At 36.7% G+C, this 18,371-nt stretch overlaps 1 protein-coding gene across 1 annotated transcript; it reads left to right on the forward strand.

The window, feature by feature from the left end:
- The first annotated feature begins 598 nt into the window (after positions 1-598).
- Positions 599-8,361, forward strand: LOC147513806 (MADS-box protein SOC1-like). Its single transcript, XM_086598962.1, has 8 exons — positions 599-754; positions 842-1,047; positions 6,231-6,326; positions 7,232-7,276; positions 7,381-7,480; positions 7,572-7,613; positions 7,704-7,745; positions 8,052-8,361. The coding sequence occupies exons 2-8, from the start codon at positions 866-868 to the stop codon at positions 8,241-8,243; spliced, it is 699 nt and encodes a 232-aa protein (XP_086455088.1). The 5' UTR covers positions 599-754; positions 842-865; the 3' UTR covers positions 8,244-8,361.
- The last annotated feature ends 10,010 nt before the right edge of the window (positions 8,362-18,371 follow it).

An 18,371-nucleotide genomic window follows, 5' to 3' on the forward strand; every position in this document is an offset into this window, starting at 1 on the left:
CACCCAGAAATTTACCCTCGAAAATTAATGGAAAATTAAAGCAAACAAAAAAGTAAGTCTGACTCGCGCCACACAAGGACGAGCCACGTGACGAGGTCTACTTTTGCCCAAGGAACGAGGTGAAAGATCACCAGATCATTTTTCTCACACGTGGAACCTAGCTATTCGGCAACCTTGTACCTCATCGTACGGAATGATGTCGACATTTCGCTAACCCTCGTACGTTCCCGGTTCTTGGATCATTTTAATGTATTCCAAAACCCACGGCAACCAACATACATCCTACACGTGTCGCTAAATATGAGGTCTTGCTATGTAGTTGCCAAGAAACGACGAAAGTCAAGTAACCAAGTCTTGCAATTCCACATTGTTGTAGAAAACATGGTAACGGTACTCTCGTCATACGTACAAACTCCTACCCATTGCCACCATTGATTTATCAAATCTCGAGAGTGTTTATCAAAGGTTCCTTTCACTGCTCCAGTGGTGACTTTGTTTTTCCATTTTAGGTAAGGGCATGAGATAAGGGGGGTTTGGACGTTTTGGTAATTTGAGTGCTTTTTACTCTTAAATTTGCAAAGTCATGAGTAGGAAATTTAGGAGAAGATATGAATAAGGAAAGTTTTGGGTTGTAGACTAAAAGTTTGGTTGTTATCAGATTTCCACATTAAGCACGCACAGCACAGACTTTAACAGTGTTTCTGAAAAAAACCTAAACCATACTCCAAAAAAGGACATCACTTATTCCTCAAACGTAAGAACACCACTTATTCTTCATCATCTAGTTTCTTGTCAACTACCTAGTTGTTAACGTTCTTGTTGCTGTTCTTATTGTTAATAGTGAAAATAGAGGACATCGATCGAGATGGTGAGGGGAAAAACACAAATGAAGCGTATAGAGAACGCAACAAGTAGACAAGTAACGTTTTCAAAGAGAAGAAATGGTTTGTTGAAGAAAGCTTTTGAGTTGTCCGTTCTTTGTGATGCTGAAGTTGGTCTTATTGTTTTCTCTCCTAGAGGCAAGCTTTATGAGTTCTGTAGCACCAGGTAAGCCTTGAAGATTCCTTTTAACTCTGGATCTTGATCCTTGTTATGAACACGGTTTTCGTTTTTCAGATCTAGACTGATACCTTGATTGATTATAGGATTTTAATCAAGATAAAATTTTTTCAAAAGTATATGGGCTGTGTTACTGTACTACTGGTTCTTTGACCACTAAAATTCTTCAGTGTGAAATCCGTACAGTTTTGATTAAAACTATTTAGAAAAGTATTTGAGCTTTATTATTTCTTGGTTAGTGTTCGTTTCTACTTTAAGTGGGTGGGGGGTTTGTTTAGTGTCCATCGATATAATAGTTTTTGTTCGAATTACAGGTGTAATCTATGTTGTTCGTCGTTTATAGTGACAATTTTTCACATATTTTAGGGTTCCATATTTCTTTCATTTTTCTTATTTTAAATTATATATTTCTTGGTCTTGCTCCTGACTATGATTTAGTTAGACATTTCTAACATCGTAGTGTGACCAAGATTACAAATGCTTTAGTTTCTGATTCTTTTTCTGTATCCCATCTAATTTTGAACTATTTTTTTTTTCTTTTTTCATGAAATAAAGGCTAATATTATTACCATCAGTTCTTTAACATTTTGTAAATTTAAAGTTGTACTCTTTGATGCATTTAACTCTTGGACAACTGGTTGGCAATTTCTCTTTCCTCTTTTTTTCTTTTTAGTCCTCTAATCAGCTAGTTTTAGGTTGTGAATACCATTGTGTATACAGTACTATCATCATCATCAATGGTTAATCATCAATGGCCTTGGACCTTAGCATGAAAGAGATCGAAATTCACATGTTATCTTAAGTTGAATGCTATTCGTGGGTCCAATTTGCTCATTATCATGTAAGGGTAGAATAGAGTAAAATTTAGAATCTTGATAAGTAAAAGTATCGAAACTCATAGGATACTTGGATGTTATAGGATATCTTATAAGTAAATGAAGTGTTTACTATTGAGGAAAAAGAAAAGGAAGTTGTGGTTATGTAGAATGCAGACTGTAGAAAATAGTGAATCCCACGAAACAACTACGTGAGTCTACTTTTGTTCGTCATCAAGTTTGAAGTTCTTTTCACAAAATTATTGCTGATTGAGGCAATATAATGCTGCATATGCGTGATCCGATTTTGCTTATTCAAGAACGCTCAGTGTATACTACCATCTTCCCTTCCAGTAATGTGTTAATAGCTGTATCCTTAGTTCATAGCATTCAAAGTCCAAGCAATGTTCTAAACAGTAGATTTTCATGCTGCACTTTCACAATACTTCAAAAGATATTTCAGTTATCCATCTACACTTTCCTCAAAATGAGTCATTTTATAAGATTCTCTTATATCCAAATTAGATAAGAACTAGAGATTGTAAGTATGAAAAATTTGTTGAACATAATCTTTTTGTTTCGTGCTTAGATTTGTCAAATCTCATTTAGTAAACAACTGGGAAAAGATGGATAAAGGACAGTGTAAGTGGTTTTGGACAAAAAAGATGGATGAAGGTTCTTACCAAGAAGCAAAGTTCTCTAGATTGATGACCATGTGTAGCTCGGATATTCGATGACAATTGAAATGCCATTTGAATACTGTGAATATTGTCTATCATGAGAATCAGTCTATTACAACATTGCTTGAACTTAATTTGATTTAGCAACTTTTAAATATGGTTAGTTAGGAATGACCACCATTACTAGTTACAATTAGGGATAACCTCTCTTTTACAATAAATTTTAGGGAAACCCCAATTGCAAGATCCAACAATAATGCTTTTTCACGTGAAAAAAATAATAATAACTTCATCTTGCAACTAGGGTCATCCTAATTGCAACTAGTAATGGGGTCATCCCTAACAAACTCCTTTGAGGTAAGATTAAAAATATTTAGATTTTTTAACATTTATGTGGAGAGAAGATATAAGCATTATTAATGCCTTGATAGATAAAAAATCATGATGTGCATCTATGAAGCACAAACACAAATGCGGCGACACAAGCATATCCTAAAAAAGTATGTTGCAGACACGACAAGGGCTTTTATATTTACATAACATTAGATTTTAGGGTTAACTAGTATTACCCCCAGGGATGAGCCAATTAGGATCTAGATAGATGGGAAATTAGGGTCTCCCTCCTAAATACAAAAAAAAAAAAGTCAAAGTGGGTTGACTGAAATTTTTTTGTGTGTATTTAGGGGGGAGACCCTAATTTCCCATCTAGTGGGGGGGAAATCCTAATTGGCTCATCTAGTAGGGGGTAATACTAGTTCACCCTAGATTTTAAGTAACATCATAATAATTCAAGATTTATAAACGTAGGAACAAGGAAAAGAGTCATAAACACATCTCACATAATTATATAAGTCATGTCCGCGTTCATGTTGTGTCCAAACCGTGTCTAGTCTTTCCTTGTCCCACGAAGGACACGCACATGCCGCCTCCAATATTGACATAGTTGAATTTTGGAGGTGTCCGTGCTTTGGAGAGGTGTATCTTGGCAATTTATCTGTACTTCGAAATAGCAAGGCTTTGACTTTGGTTCTTTCATGAGGGATATTGGGAAAGCTAGTCTCATATGACCTCTTACACTATTGGAAAGTAATTTGTAATTTAGAGGTCAAGTTCTTGAAAGTTCAAGGTTCAAAGAACTCCCTAGAATGTACCAAGTCAAAGTGTCTCTAGATGTTTCATTTATGGTCATTGATGGGTGAATCTAGATGTTCTAGGAGTCTCTAGGATTTAATGGGCGTTTCTAGATTCTATAGTGTTCCATGCTATAAATATAGCCATATCAAATGTTTGATATAATCTTCCCCTAATCCATTCTATGGTACAAAGTGCTAGTTTACTAAATTGTTCTTGCATCATTATTTCAACTAGGAGCTTTGCACTACTCAATATGGGTGTGCATCTCCAATTCCAACTCTCCACAATGCTCTCCACCATCTAAGGTCTCTATGCTAAATAAAATAAGGCTCCCGCTTAGCGCTCTAACATAGACATGGTATAAGACTTTCGAAAATAAACAAATTGGACAATGAAGAACATTATTAGCTTGGGATTGTTGGTATAAATTATTCAATTGTTTGCTAATTTTGTGTGCATGCATGCTTTTGTTTTCTTCTCCTACTGTACTTAGTACTTGGCTTTTCACACTTAAGCATAGAGGATCGGGTGACTATATGGTTTTGTGTTTAATTTGAGAGTCTTGTTCTTGTTTTATAGAATGTTGGATAAGATTTCAAAAACCTAAGTAACTAGACCACTTTACTTGGTTTTTCACACTTTTACTAGGTTTTTCGTACTTAAGTATAGAGGATCGTGTGTGATATGGTTTTGTGTTTAATTTGAGAGTCTTGTTCCTATTTTATAAAATGTTGGATAAGATTTAAAAAATGTAAGTAACTAGACTTTTAGGCTCCAATTGTTTTACATGAAAACCATGAAAGTCTTATATCCCACTAGTTAGTTCATTTTGGAGTTTTGTGTCAAACTAGTTTCAATCATGGATTGTGTTGGGTTAATGGTAGAGACAAGGAGATGGATTACCACTCTTAAAAAACTCTCTTATTTCTATTCACTCTCAAATAGTCTCTTTATATAGGGTACAACTTACGGGTAGATATGACACTATAACTGTCATACTTAAATGTTATGTCACTTCTTATAACATACATCTGCAAACTACCCAAAACTTTCTGTTCGGAGCCATAGAGCCGAACAGTACCATTTCTGTATATGACAACTTAAGTTACATATCTTTAGTACTAATATTACATTAGTTAACAAATTGTTGTTGCCAGTCTGATTGTATCATGTTCTCTGTGCTATAAAGAGTGAGATTATAGAGACTAAAACTTAAAAGCTTGTTGATGCATGGGCATGGAATACTTAGTATTTGGTTTATTTAATTAGTTTCTATTTTTATTTATTATGTTAGTAGTAGTTTCCTATTAGGACTCTAAATAGAATTAGGAACAAAGTTTATTATATAAATACATCTAGGCCTTCATTGTTAGGTTGGTTGTTTTTGGATTGTTTAATCAAGAGATTGAATTAAGGAAATTCGTTTTCCCTTTGAAACCCTAGTTTTTGGGTGTTTATCAATTTTATTTATTGATGTTATTGATTCGAAGTTGCTTCCGCCTTCGTATACATCTTTTTTTTCCATACTTATTATTTTTCCCATCACTATATTTACTTATTCAATTAGGATTGGGGGAAGTCACTTGGACTTGATCCACATGATTTTAAATTCTTAACTTAAAACTATATGATTGTTTTAGATGTTTCACTTGATCCATTTTGATTCCCACGTCTTTTAGACTGATATGATGTCCTCAAATCTGTTGCCATTATGATCAATTCATACACTTAGGATTTTAGGACATCATACACTTAACATGTGACAATACTTTTTTTCGTCATACACTTTGCTACATATTTCTGAGTACAAAAGTGACCCAAGAGCTGTATGCAATATGGGGATTGAGTTTGTTGCCAGTAGAGCATACTAATTCAGATGGCGTCTAGGGGTTTGCTACGAGTTAGTCGTGCCTAGCACCTAGGCACAAAAACGGGACACTTAACAAAATCTTTGTTCTTTAAGTTTTCATTTTCCTCTTCACTCTGGACACTCGTAAACATAAAATGTACAAGTAGAAAGATCAAACTACAGAATGCAAGTAATGCTAACTGCATGTAGTTCGACTACACATATAAGATATAAAAGGTATGTCGTGGGAGGAGGTACCCCCCACCACACACACTCTGATGTATCTTGTTGGCGGAAGTTTTAACAATTGATGAACATCAATAAGATTTAATAAATCAAACACCTAAATCTAGGGTTTAAACTTTCAAACATAAAGAACAATTCACAAAGAATTAATAATCAATAATAACCATCTAACAATGAATGCCTAAATGTCTTTATATAAGAAAACAACTACTAAACCTAATTGGAAACCAAACAAAATAGAAACTACTAATTAATTAATAATCCATGCTCATGCATCACACTCTCTCTCTTAAAAGAATAGGAGTTTGTTCTGACCCTTCTCACAATCTCCTCTATAATTCTTTTATCTTTCTTATTAATAGTAAGTAGTAAGTTATGCTTAATATTCTAGACCACACTTGAATTATTTTTAACTCAGTAGTGTTTTTTTCTCTGGCGATTCTTCAGCTTGCCAAAGACAATAGATCGCTACCAAAGACACAATAGGGACAAGGACACGGAGGGAAACAACAAAGTAATAGAAAATGCGCAGGTCAGTCTTCTGTGATCACATGTTTTTTTTAAGTTGTCCTTTTTAAAGTATTATTAGGGAAGCATTTGGCTTTGCTGTTGGTTTTCCTTGTATATATCCTATTATTCTTGAATATAACTTTCCTATTGATATTCTTTCTTGTCTAACTTGGGAGTAGAGTAACATCTACAATCTTCTTTATTATAGTAACATCCTTGTATGCATTTTGAGCCTTTGGGGTTGCAAACTCAATAATAGTCTTATACTAATACTTTCAAAGTCCTGATCAATATATGCACCCACAATGGTAGCTAAACCTTTAGCGCTGCAGTGTTTTCTAGCTAGATTACTGGATGCATTATTATATTTTTAATGTTGCAAGCATTTTCAGTAGAGGAGTGGAATGTGGAAACTTCAAGAATTTTGGCGAAGTTCAGTTGGCTCTTAGTCAAACATGAGTTAGTCCCTTTTAAAGCATTTTATCTAGTTTCAATCTATTCTATGCTGTTTTGCATTTTTTTGCGTAGTAAGGGAGACTATAGTTTTTCATTTAATGCCTTTGTGCGACAATTTGAGTTGGTCTCTCGTGACAAATTCTGATGACGAAGTTAGAAGTTAGAAGGCAAGAACTTGATGATCATATTGAGAATATGAAAAGAGGGCATATATAGTGAATTAAGGCAAAGGTTAACCAAGGATCATATCTAAATAGCAACAGAATGGTTGTATTGCAATTAACTGGTCAAATATGGCTTGTCCAGTCAATCGAGCCAATTGTTTCAAGGTTAGTAATGAAGAAATAATACCGTCTTACACTGCTGTTTGAGTCAGTAATATACCAATATCATTTGTTCCACTCTTATTGTAATTTAGATGGAACATCCCACCTAATTTTCTTTTATTCTTTGGCCATCCATTCAGCTTTTCAAGGATGAAGTTATCACGATGGCAAAAAGATTGAGTTTCTTGAAACTTCTAGACGGTTCTAATTCTACCTCATTCTCTTTTCTCACATCAATGCTGTTTTTTTTATTTAGACGTCCCCCTTTTGAGTGATTCGAACATATAAAATTTCTTTTGTTTTAGGAAGCTATTGGGAGAAGATTTGGGATCGTGTTCTACTGATGAACTACACGAGACGGAGAATCAGTTAGAGCGAAGCTTAAGCCTCATCAGGGCACAAAAGGTGTAAAACAAATTCCTTGTGATTGTTTTGCCAAAACCCATTGACGATTAACTGATAGTAATTGCAATAATTGATGTTACCTATGCTTCAGGCTCAGTTGTATAAGGACAAGATTGAGCAACTTAAAGAAAAGGTACAATTGTAGTAGAAGTTCAGTGAACTCCTGTGAGTTATACTTATGAAGGTGCTGGTTTAACTTATTTTTATTTTTTTAATAATTCAGGAAAGGGTCTTAGCAGAGGAAAATGCCGCGTTACATGAGAAGGTGAAATTCTACAGTGAAATAGTTTCTTTTTCAATCATATTCGATGGTGTCAAGAATCTTGGGGCAATATAAATTTTCATGACACTGCCTGATCGACAGCCTCATTTTAGGCTAAGGGAACCTCAATTTGGAGCCCAGAGATTAGATTCCAACTGAAAAGTTTGTAAACGCTAATCTAGCTATCTACGTAAATAAAAAGATCCATGTCGAATAGAACAGGATATATATTTGATATACTGCCTCCTGGATTTTACTTGACTAGAACAACTTTTGGTTGCTTATTGATTTCCCTTGCACAATATTCAGTGTGGACAGCGGCCATTGGACTTGATAACACAAGATTTGCAAGCCATACCAAACAGTCAGAATAGTCAAAATTCTGAGGTGGAGAACGAAACTGCAGCAGAAAGTCAAGATAGCGAAAATGATGTGGAGACTGAATTGTTCATTGGAAGGCCTGATAGTAGAAGCGTGAAAAATTCATGCCGAAAATGTTGATGATTTATCAATTGTAACCCTGTGTGATTTGTTATGCCATTGAATTTACGGAATAAATCATTGAAAAAAGGTTGTAAACTTGTAATTGAGTAACATTTATAACAAAACAATTGGTGTCTGTTAATTCTATTATGATACTACCAATGTTAATGTTGTATGATAATTGTTATTTGTCAACATACACTTACGCTTCAGAGTCTAATGTTACAACAGGAGTGAAGGACAAGATTACGGATCACCCTGACCGTGAATGCCGTATGGTAAGGGACTGTTTCATGTGATCGTATACTGACTCCATGTTTTAGAATGTATTTGTGTTTAGAGTCACTGCTTATAAAAGGTTGTGGCCATGTTTTAATGTCAAACTAGTGTTAGATCACAGGTTAAATGATTGTTTCAGTTTATTCAATTCACTTCGAGTTTGTGTGACAAGTTCGTGAGTCATTTTCTCTGCCTGCAGAAGTTTTGAAGAAGTTTTTAAGTTCAGCTAGTTTTTTTTTTCCGATAACCTGAGTTATATTAAACCTAAACAGCTGCGGGAACAAGTTTTGCAGCCAGCATACACTTTGGAAGATCTGTCTAACTGATGATTTGCCGATTTTGGCCAGCCAGCTAGCTGATGAGCTTCCCCATTAAACAACCTATTGACCCATCTAAAAGACTAAAACTACTAAAAACTAAATTAGATAAAAGGTTTATTGCAGAAGCATGCAAAGCAAAGTTCAGCTAGGTTTAATAATCAATTCTGACAAAAACTGCCGTTTCAAAGTGCTGTGCCCAATGATAGTCTTCAACACTAACTGAAACGGACTGGGGTTGACTATGCCTAGTCCAACGGACGGGATTGACTATGGCTAGTCCAATTTGAAGTTATTGGAACCGAATCCAAACCCTAGCAATGTCATTAAATTATGGGGAGTAGTTCGAGGTGAAGGCGTGAGAAGTCCACAAATTATTTCAAGAAGTAAATCGTTACAACCAGAGCAATGGGCTGAACGTTTTGTGAAGAGTTTGTAGAGTGAAATTTTAAGCACATCCATTATGCCATACATACACTATATCGCCACCATCTCTAAAGTACGGATGTACCTACCAATGAGTTGTGTCTGTGTCAGACACAGTCAAGACGCGGGAACTAAACCGGACGCAGATCAAAATGCAATCAGGACGCGGATTTTGACTCAAAAAAAAAAAAAAAAAAAAAAGTTTTGACCCACGCGTGTGTTAGGGTTATGAAAAGTTTTGGCCTTCGGGAGCAATCCATGTCACATTTCCCATCTTTAGTTTTGTCCCTCTCTTTCAAAATTCATGTTGTACAGTTTTTATTCTAAGGGAGGGATTCGGGGAACGTATTAATTTGACTCATAAAATCAGCCAAGTGGTGAACCACACGATTGAAAATTCGCTAGGCAACAACTGTCTGCTCACTTCCTACCTATATTAATATCCGTTTCTCCCACGATGCTCATAGTAAGTCACATCAGCAAAGTTTTTAAAATAGTCCCTATTTGAAAAATAATTACTTGCCTTCTTACTAAACTAACCCCTCGAATTTGGCTGCTCTCTAATTTAATATAAATTAAAATTGTCCTTTCATGTGTTATGCTAAAACAAAAACAAAGCTATGCATTATTTCATTATTTCAAATGTACGCATGGGATAAAAAACAAATTCTAAAAACAATGGATTAGTTAATTGATATGTATTAGTTATTGGATATGGATATGGATATGTATTAGTTAATAGATATGGATATGGATTACTTATTGGATATGGATATGTTAAACTTCCAAGTGCTTCCCTTAAATATAGGCCCAGACATGATGGGTTTAAGAATAACAGGCCCGGCCACAGGTCGGGCTGCATGGCTAGTTGTTGTTAGTTTCTACACTGAAGCCAAGCCAAACAAAGCACCCGACACAACTCTTTTGTTGTGGGACTCACATGTCTTCTTCTTCCTCTATTCTTTCTTCTTCTGGTTCAATAAGTTTGTTTTGTAGAAAGCTGTATATTACTTTTTATGTATAGAGCGTAGGCCGCGCTCAGATATTAGCATGATGGAGTGCACCCCGCGCCTCAGGCATGACCAAGTCCAAGAGCTTTGGCACCACCCGCGCCTTCTCCAAGATAAACAGGTAGCACCACTCGTGTGTTTCTCAAGCTAGCCACCGACTGTTTTGTTTCTATTTGTAGCAACCTCTATATAAATAATTGTAATCTCTTTATAATACAATCAAGTAAATATACAACTGAATTGAATTGAATCCTCTGGTTTTACATGGTATCAGAGCCAAACCATTGAAATCCGCTGCTTATTACAATCATTAATCAAACCATCCTTGAATCCTTGAATCTCAAACCCAATTTTTTTTTCCAAAAACCCAAACCTAAAACCCAAATTTTTCGTTTTTTTGCAATGGCTGGATCTGACAACAATTCTTCAAACGTCATTTATCACCATTACACCCCATAAGACAACTCCGCATTCCCAAAATCTATTTCATTAGATGAGTCAAACTATACCATATGGGCTCCTCTCATGCGGATGCGTATTGGAGCAAGGGGAAAGATTGGTTTTTTGACTGGCGCAAAGGTTGAACCGGATATGAACTCGACCGAATATGAAGGTTGGGCAACAGATAATGAAAAGGTGAAAAGTTGGCTTATTGATTCTATGGAGATTTCTCTTATGAATCGATATATTCGTCTTCCTACTGCGAGAGGCATTTGGGAGGCTGTGGAGAAGACCTTCTATGATGACTCTGATGAAACTCGAATTTTTGAATTGAATACGAAGTGCTTTGAAGCGAAACAGAATGGGAGACTTATTCCTTCCTATTACAACGAATTGGTGGCCATGTTCCAGGAGATTGATCAAAGGGTGACATCCCAGAATAGCAATGTTGCAGCTGTAGTTCATGAGACGTCAACAATGTCAAGATTGCGGGTTCATATGTTTTTGCGTAGACTAGATTCGGAGTATGATCAGGTGCGTGGAGAGATTCTTCGCAAGGAGCCTAAATTTTCCTTGGAGCAAAGTTATACTTACATTCGCAAGGTGCAATCGAAAAAACAGGCTATGGGACGCTCTGTATCCACTGAATCCTCTGTCTTGGCTGTTCATAGCAAGACCAGTACTCCACCCGATTTCTCTGGTCCTTCACGCCACCCTAAAGGTAAATCCAATCCTTATGCAAATAAAAAGTGGTGTTTGTGGAGAATTGGGTCATAGCAAGGAGAGATGTTATGAAGTGATTGGTTACCCTGATTGGTGGGACTTTGCAAAGAGGCCACGAAAGAATATAAACAAGGCTGCCATTGCGAATGTTGTGCATAGACATCCAGACTATACGTCGGCTAATGTAACTCAATCAGGTATGAATGGTAAGGTTATTTCGAATAGTACATGGATAATTGATTCGGGTGCATCTGACCATATGACAAATGACCCTAGCCTTGTGGAAAGTCTTAGAGCTTCATCTCAAACCGCTGTTTCTACTGCAAATGGCACTTCAACTCCGTTTAGCGGAGAAGGTTCTATTGCGTTATCTAAAACCCTCACTCTTGAATCAGTCTTAGTTGTTCCATCCCTTGCTTATAACCTATTGTCTATTTGTCAAATCATTCTAGCACTTACATGTACTATGACGTTCTATCCATCCTTCTGTGTTTTTCAGGACATTCTGACTCGACAAGTCCTTGGTTATGGTGTTAGAAGGGGGAAACTGTACTATCTGGATTTGACAGAAACTGGAGAGAAACAGAAGAATTCTATGGGGCAAGCTAATCAGGTCAATAGGGTCGAGAATGCAAAAGAAGTTGTGTGGTTATGGCATCGTAGGTTAGGTCATCTTTCGTTTAGTTATCTTAAGAGGTTGCAACCTCAGTTATTTTCAGTTGTTAGTGATTCTGAGTTTCATTGTGATATTTGTGAACTGGCCAAGAGCCACCGTATTTCATATTCACCAAGTATTAATAGATGTCATGTTCTTTTTATGAAAATTCACTGTGATGTTTGAGGCCAAAGTTTCTTCATTTTCTGGAGTTCGCTATTATGTGACTTTTATTAATGATTGCACTCGCATGACTTGGGTGTCATTACTGAAAAACAAAAGTGATGTATATGAGATGTTTACTGGCTTTTACAAAATGGTGGCGACACAATATCAACAATCTATCAGGGTTTTTCAGTTTGATAATGGTGGCGAATTTGTGAATGACCTCATGTTTGATTTTTGCCGGTCAATTGGAATTCGTCATCAAACCTCCAATTCTGGTACCCCCCCAACAAAATGGTTTAGCCGAACGGAAGAACAAACAATTGTTGGAAGTTGTTCGTGCTTCCTTGTTTGGCATGAATGTACCTCGATCCTATTGGGGTGAAGCGGTGAGATCAGCAGCCTATGTTATAAATCGTACTCCCTCACTCACGGGTAATTGAGTTCCATAATCCTTATAAGAAACTCCATACACTTTTGTCCATCCCATACATGCCTAACTTGGAGCCTCGGGTGTTTGGATGTATAGCTTATGTCCATATCCCACAACCAGAATGAAGTAAACTTGATCCTCGTGTGAAGAAGTGTATTTTTGTGGGTTATGCCGAGTTTCAGAAAGGGTATAGGTGTTATGATCCAATTACTGACAATATGCACATATCTCTTGATGTCTCATTCCATGAATCTGACATGTATTACTCAGGGGGAGTTTCCCAGAATTACCTTCAGGGGGAGAGTGCCGGTGAAGGGAATCCTGATGTCTTTGGGGAATTGGAACACTTGGAGGAACGATTTGAAGTTCCTGAAGCAGAAATTGATCCTGTAGCAGTAGAGACAGAAGCACATGATCCGGATGTATCTGAAACTGTAGTACAAGACATTTCCCCCTTTACATCAATAACTGAAGATCTCAATTAGAATGATCCGCCTCAGGTACCTCCTATAACCGTTAATGAATTTGTTGGGTTAGAAAGTCTTGAAACTAGACAATCACAAAGAACTAGTAAGGGAGTTCCTAAGAAACAATATGAACCAGACATCAAAGCCAATGCCAAATAAATATCCTATAGCTAACTCTATGTCTAACCATAGCCTTTCTGAGTCACATGCACTTGTCATAAATCAATTATCTACTGTATCTATTCCTAGTAGCGTGTAGGATGCTTTGGAAGATCTAAAATGGAAGAAAGCAATGAATGAAGAATTGGAAGCCCTTTAAAAGAATGTAACATGGGAGGTAGTTGATATGCCTGTTGGAATGAAGACTGTTGGATGTTGTCACACCCCGAATTTCGACAGAATTCGGGAAAACATTATTTGTCCCCGACTCTTCGATCTCCGAGGTGTGACGCACTCTCCACTTCCAAAAACCCATAAAAATTTTAAAATATGCGGATAATTAAAAACCAATAAAAATTTCAATTATACAAAAGTCTTCTTCATTACAAAAATTCCCAATTAAGATTAGGTTACAAATTTCTTTTCAATAACTCTTTAATTAAAATATACAAATGAGAATACAAAAACATTGTCTAGACTGAAAAGCTATATCACCTCAAGGAAAACAAAACGATTCCGAGATGTAACGCTTAATGCAAAACCACAACCCTGGCCCACTCTTCTTCAACACTAAACCTGTCAAAAACTTATCAACTATGTTCATTGAATGAACACACCCGATAAGCAAACATGCAAATCGGGTCAAGATTATAAAATCTTTGGTGTGAGTAGCCCTAAAATACAACATATAATTATACATATATATACACAACCCCATGGCGCTTAGTTAGTTCCTCCGAGGCGCCTTTAACTTTCAACGACTAATATAACATCCTTATGTACAATAATTAAAGGCGTAGTTTCTCCAATCGAGGCTTTAACTTCCCACTAACCACACAACAAACTATAACGCATCATAAATAAGGCATGTAGTTCCTCCATCGAGCTTTTAGGGTTCTAACTAAACACATAACCAACCAAACATATTACCATAATTAGATTATTTCGGGCTTTCTTTGTGTCCCTAAAATTCACGTCAGATCTATGTCTTACCTAGTTTCACGGCTACCACAATCCACTTTTTCATTACGATTGCCCAACACATGGGTCAATCAACATCTCATATATATACAACATCTTATATATCAACATCTTATATATCAACATCTTATATCTCAAGCCACTATTCGGCTACGATTGCCCAACACATGGGTCAATCAATATTTCATATATATCAACATCTTATATATCAACATCTTATATCTCAAGCCACTATTAATTTCACGATTGCCCAACACATGGGTCAATCAACATCTCATATATATCAACATCTTATATATCAACATCTTATATCTCAAGCCACTATTCGCTACGATTGCCCAACACATGGGTCAATCAACATCTCATATATATCAACATCTTATATATCAAACGGCATTCCACGTAGGCGGATCACATGAGTTGTGGTAGTCGGGTTAGGATTTTCGTTACGTAATTTATTTAAGGTGTCATACATTAATGACTCATAATAATTCCACTATATCACGCAAGTGTCAATTGCCTTATTGCACTAAGCCACAATATATAGAAATATCTCAATTATATCTCATAGTCACTTTCATTATTTCACGTGCCAATATATTATTTCACACGCCAACAATCCAGTAGGCAAATATTCACCAATACTATATTAGCATCTTACATATAAAATAATGGAGTGTATATACATTTCTCCAAGATATTGCATTAATATATATATCCCAACATATGATATCATGTCATAATGCTTCAACGATCGCATACATTTTATTATAACGATTAGGAATATAATGTCTCCTAACACCTCACTATCGTCCGCGGTCAAAAAATACACAACATCAATGTCAAATCTTTTCTTAGATAATGACAACCAAATATATACTAGCTTCCACAGCATTTTATTACTATATGTGTTAATATAATATACACATAAAACGTAGCACAAATAAACTACAGTCCACAGTCCACAATCAAAGCTCAATATATATATATGTTTTACACACTACTCACGTTAAATCTAAATTAGATATTGACCAACCAAGTTATACAATATTCGACAATATTTTATTTACTATATTTGTCCATATAAACAAACATGTGGAAAAACTGGAAAAGTCAACATTCACAGTCAACGGTCAACAGTCCAAGTCAACGGTCAACAGTCAAAGGTCAACACATCATGGTCAAGGTCAAACTCAACATATCATGGTCAAAGTCAATATGTCCTGGTCAAAGTCAAACTGTCCTGGTCAAAGTCAAAGTCAAACTAGCGTTTCTATGTTCAACAGGTTCATGGTCATAGCCATGGTTCATGGCTAAAGTCAAAGGTGCATGGCTCATGGGCTCATGACCAAGGTCATGGTTCGGACCCAACTGGCCAAGCCCAAACCTTAGAACCCGAAAGTCTAAACATGTAAAGACCCAGAAAGATCTATTTTAAGTCCAATGGACTGGTCCAAGCAATATTAGAAACTGGCCCAAACAACTAAAACAAACCGGGCCCAAAAACTTAAACATTTCGGCCCAAGCAACAAATGAAAATAGACCGGCCCAAAAACTGAAACCGACCGTGCCCAAGCCCAAGCCGATCCACAGTTCTTCTTCCTCACCCATTCTCTCCTCCACCACCACCAAAATCGACCACCCCAAATCGGCCACCACCCCTCACTTCATCAAACCGATTTTTACCCAAATCCAAAACCAAACAACATTAATTAAAGCAAAAACCCCAACTCATACAATCCAAACCAATAGCTAATAGGGTCCGGCCCAACTAATCAAACAAGCCCAAGAGAAACAAAACAAGGTCGGCCCATATAGCAAAACCAACCAAGCCCAAGAGAGACCGACCTGTGCCCAAGCCCAAATTTGGTCATCTCCTACCTCCACCACCACCAAAATCGACCACCACCCGATTCCAATCGGCCACCTAATCCAACCTAGCGGTTTGACTCCAAATCACAAACCCTATAACTTTAACAAACACAAAAATCCCAAATCATTCAATTCCTATACTCCTCAATCTAGATCTAAAATCTCTACCGCCATTAAAGCTTGTTTTCAAGCTTCCGCCCTCTCACTCTACTACACTCTCCCATCATCATCAAACCCAAACACAATACAAAATAATTCAAACCATACAAAAACCCAACACCACGGTTAGCCAAGAAGAATGGCAAGAACGCCAACCGGGTTCAAGCTTTCTCCAAGCTCCAACAAGAAAACCAACAATCTCAATATGTATCCCAACCACCGTGATGAAACATTGTAAAGGTTCGGAAAAATAAAAGAGATAGTATACAGATCGATTCTTGGCTCAAGGCCACCACCATTGTCGCCTGGTCGAAGCTTTCGACAGCTTTAAGCTATAACCGACTTTTACTAAAACGTAACAAATACTAATACAAAAAAAAAGAACAAATCATGGACGAGAATGAACAGAAAAAATCACGTAAAACATTGTTTTTTTCGCAAAAATGTTATGCTCCCCGTAAAACTAAAAAATACTCACAATAACGGTTTATATGGACGGTAAATTCATAAATTCAAAACCGCGAAAAAATCATAGTTCTAATAGTGGTGAGAGTTAACTCTACTCACCAGATAAACGTAAACACCACTTAATCCCTCAGTAGTCCGAACCGTCATGGCCCCACCGCTCTAGAAATCCAACTTCTAGCTCGCTTCCATTTTTAATATATTCTATTCTCCCATAACCCTATTTTCTAGAAAAAGTGTTTATATACTTGGGTCCTAAAACCCAAGCCCAACACGCACTTCGGCCCAAAAATCAGGGCCCACATGATCCCGAAGTCCAATCCGAATTTAATTTTGAAAATAAATAAATTTAATTAATTAATAAATATAAAAATACGTATTTAAAAATACGGGCGTTACAGATGTCGTTGAGTGTTTACTGTGAAGCTTAATGCATATGAAACTATTAATAGATATAAGGTGAGATTGGTTGCCAAGGGATACATACAGCGTTATGGAATTGATTATGAGGAGACTTTCGCACCTGTGGCGAAAATCAATACGGTCCGAATTTTAATTTCGCTTGCAGCAAATAGAGATTGGCCCTTGCACCAGTTTGATGTGAAGAATGCATTCCTAAATGGGAATTTAGAGGAAGAAGTATACATGGATATGCCTCCAGGTGTGAAGAACCATCCCAAAGATGTTGGGAAGGTGTGTAAACTGAAGAAAACTTTGTATGACCTGAAACAGTCTCCAAGAGCTTGGTTTGGAAGACTTACACAGTCAATGAGAGTTTTTGGGTACAAACAGAGCAATTCGACCATACCTTGTTTATCAAACACAAGGATGGTAAGATTACAAACTCTAATTGTGTATGTTGATGACATGATCATTTAGGGGATGATCCAAGGAAATAAATGAATTGCGTAAGTATTTGTCTGCAGAATTTGAAATGAAGGATCTAGGACAACTCAAGTATTTTCTGGGTATTGAAGTTGCAAGGTCTGAAAAGGGGATTTCACTCTCACAGAGGAAGTATGTCCTAGATATGCTTGCTGAAACAGGAATGTTAAATTGCAAACCAATAGAGACACCTATTGAGATGAATCATGGACTCGCCATTCATCCTGATCAAGTTCCCACTGATAAAAAAAGGTATCAGCGTCTTGTAGGAAGGTTAATTTATCTCTCTCATACTAGACCTGATATTGTTTATACTGTGAGTGTGGTGAGTCAGTTTATTCATTGTCCTAGTGAAGAACATATGGATGCAGTCTCTAGTATCTTGAATTTGAAGAAGGCACCGGGCAAATGTTTACTGTTTGGAAAATATGATGTGTTGGATATTGTAGGATACACAGATGCAGATTGGGCTGGTGATAGAACTGATAGACGTTCTACATCAAGATATTTCACTTTTGTCGGTGGAAATCTTGTAACTTGGCGTAGTAAAAAGCAGAAAGTTGTTGCCAGATCAAGTGCAGAAGTTGAATTTCGAGGTCTGGCACAGGGAGTATGTGAATTGTTGTGGATCCGTACTGTCTTGATGGAATTGGGCTTCAAGCTTCAAAAGCCTATGGATTTACATTGTGATAATCAAGCCGCCATTCAA

This window comes from Coptis chinensis, chromosome 3 (genome assembly GCF_015680905.1).
Source record: "Coptis chinensis isolate HL-2020 chromosome 3, ASM1568090v1, whole genome shotgun sequence".
In the NCBI taxonomy this organism is placed as follows: domain Eukaryota; kingdom Viridiplantae; phylum Streptophyta; class Magnoliopsida; order Ranunculales; family Ranunculaceae; genus Coptis; species Coptis chinensis.

Bases quoted from the DNA above. Each gene is read 5' to 3' on its own strand.
- LOC147513806 (XM_086598962.1), top strand. From the start codon at position 866: ATGGTGAGGGGAAAAACACAAATGAAGCGTATAGAGAACGCAACAAGT. The intron at 7,614-7,703 runs GTACAATTGTAG...TTAATAATTCAG, and splicing joins TTGAGCAACTTAAAGAAAAG to GAAAGGGTCTTAGCAGAGGA. The intron at 7,746-8,051 runs GTGAAATTCTAC...CACAATATTCAG, and splicing joins ATGCCGCGTTACATGAGAAG to TGTGGACAGCGGCCATTGGA.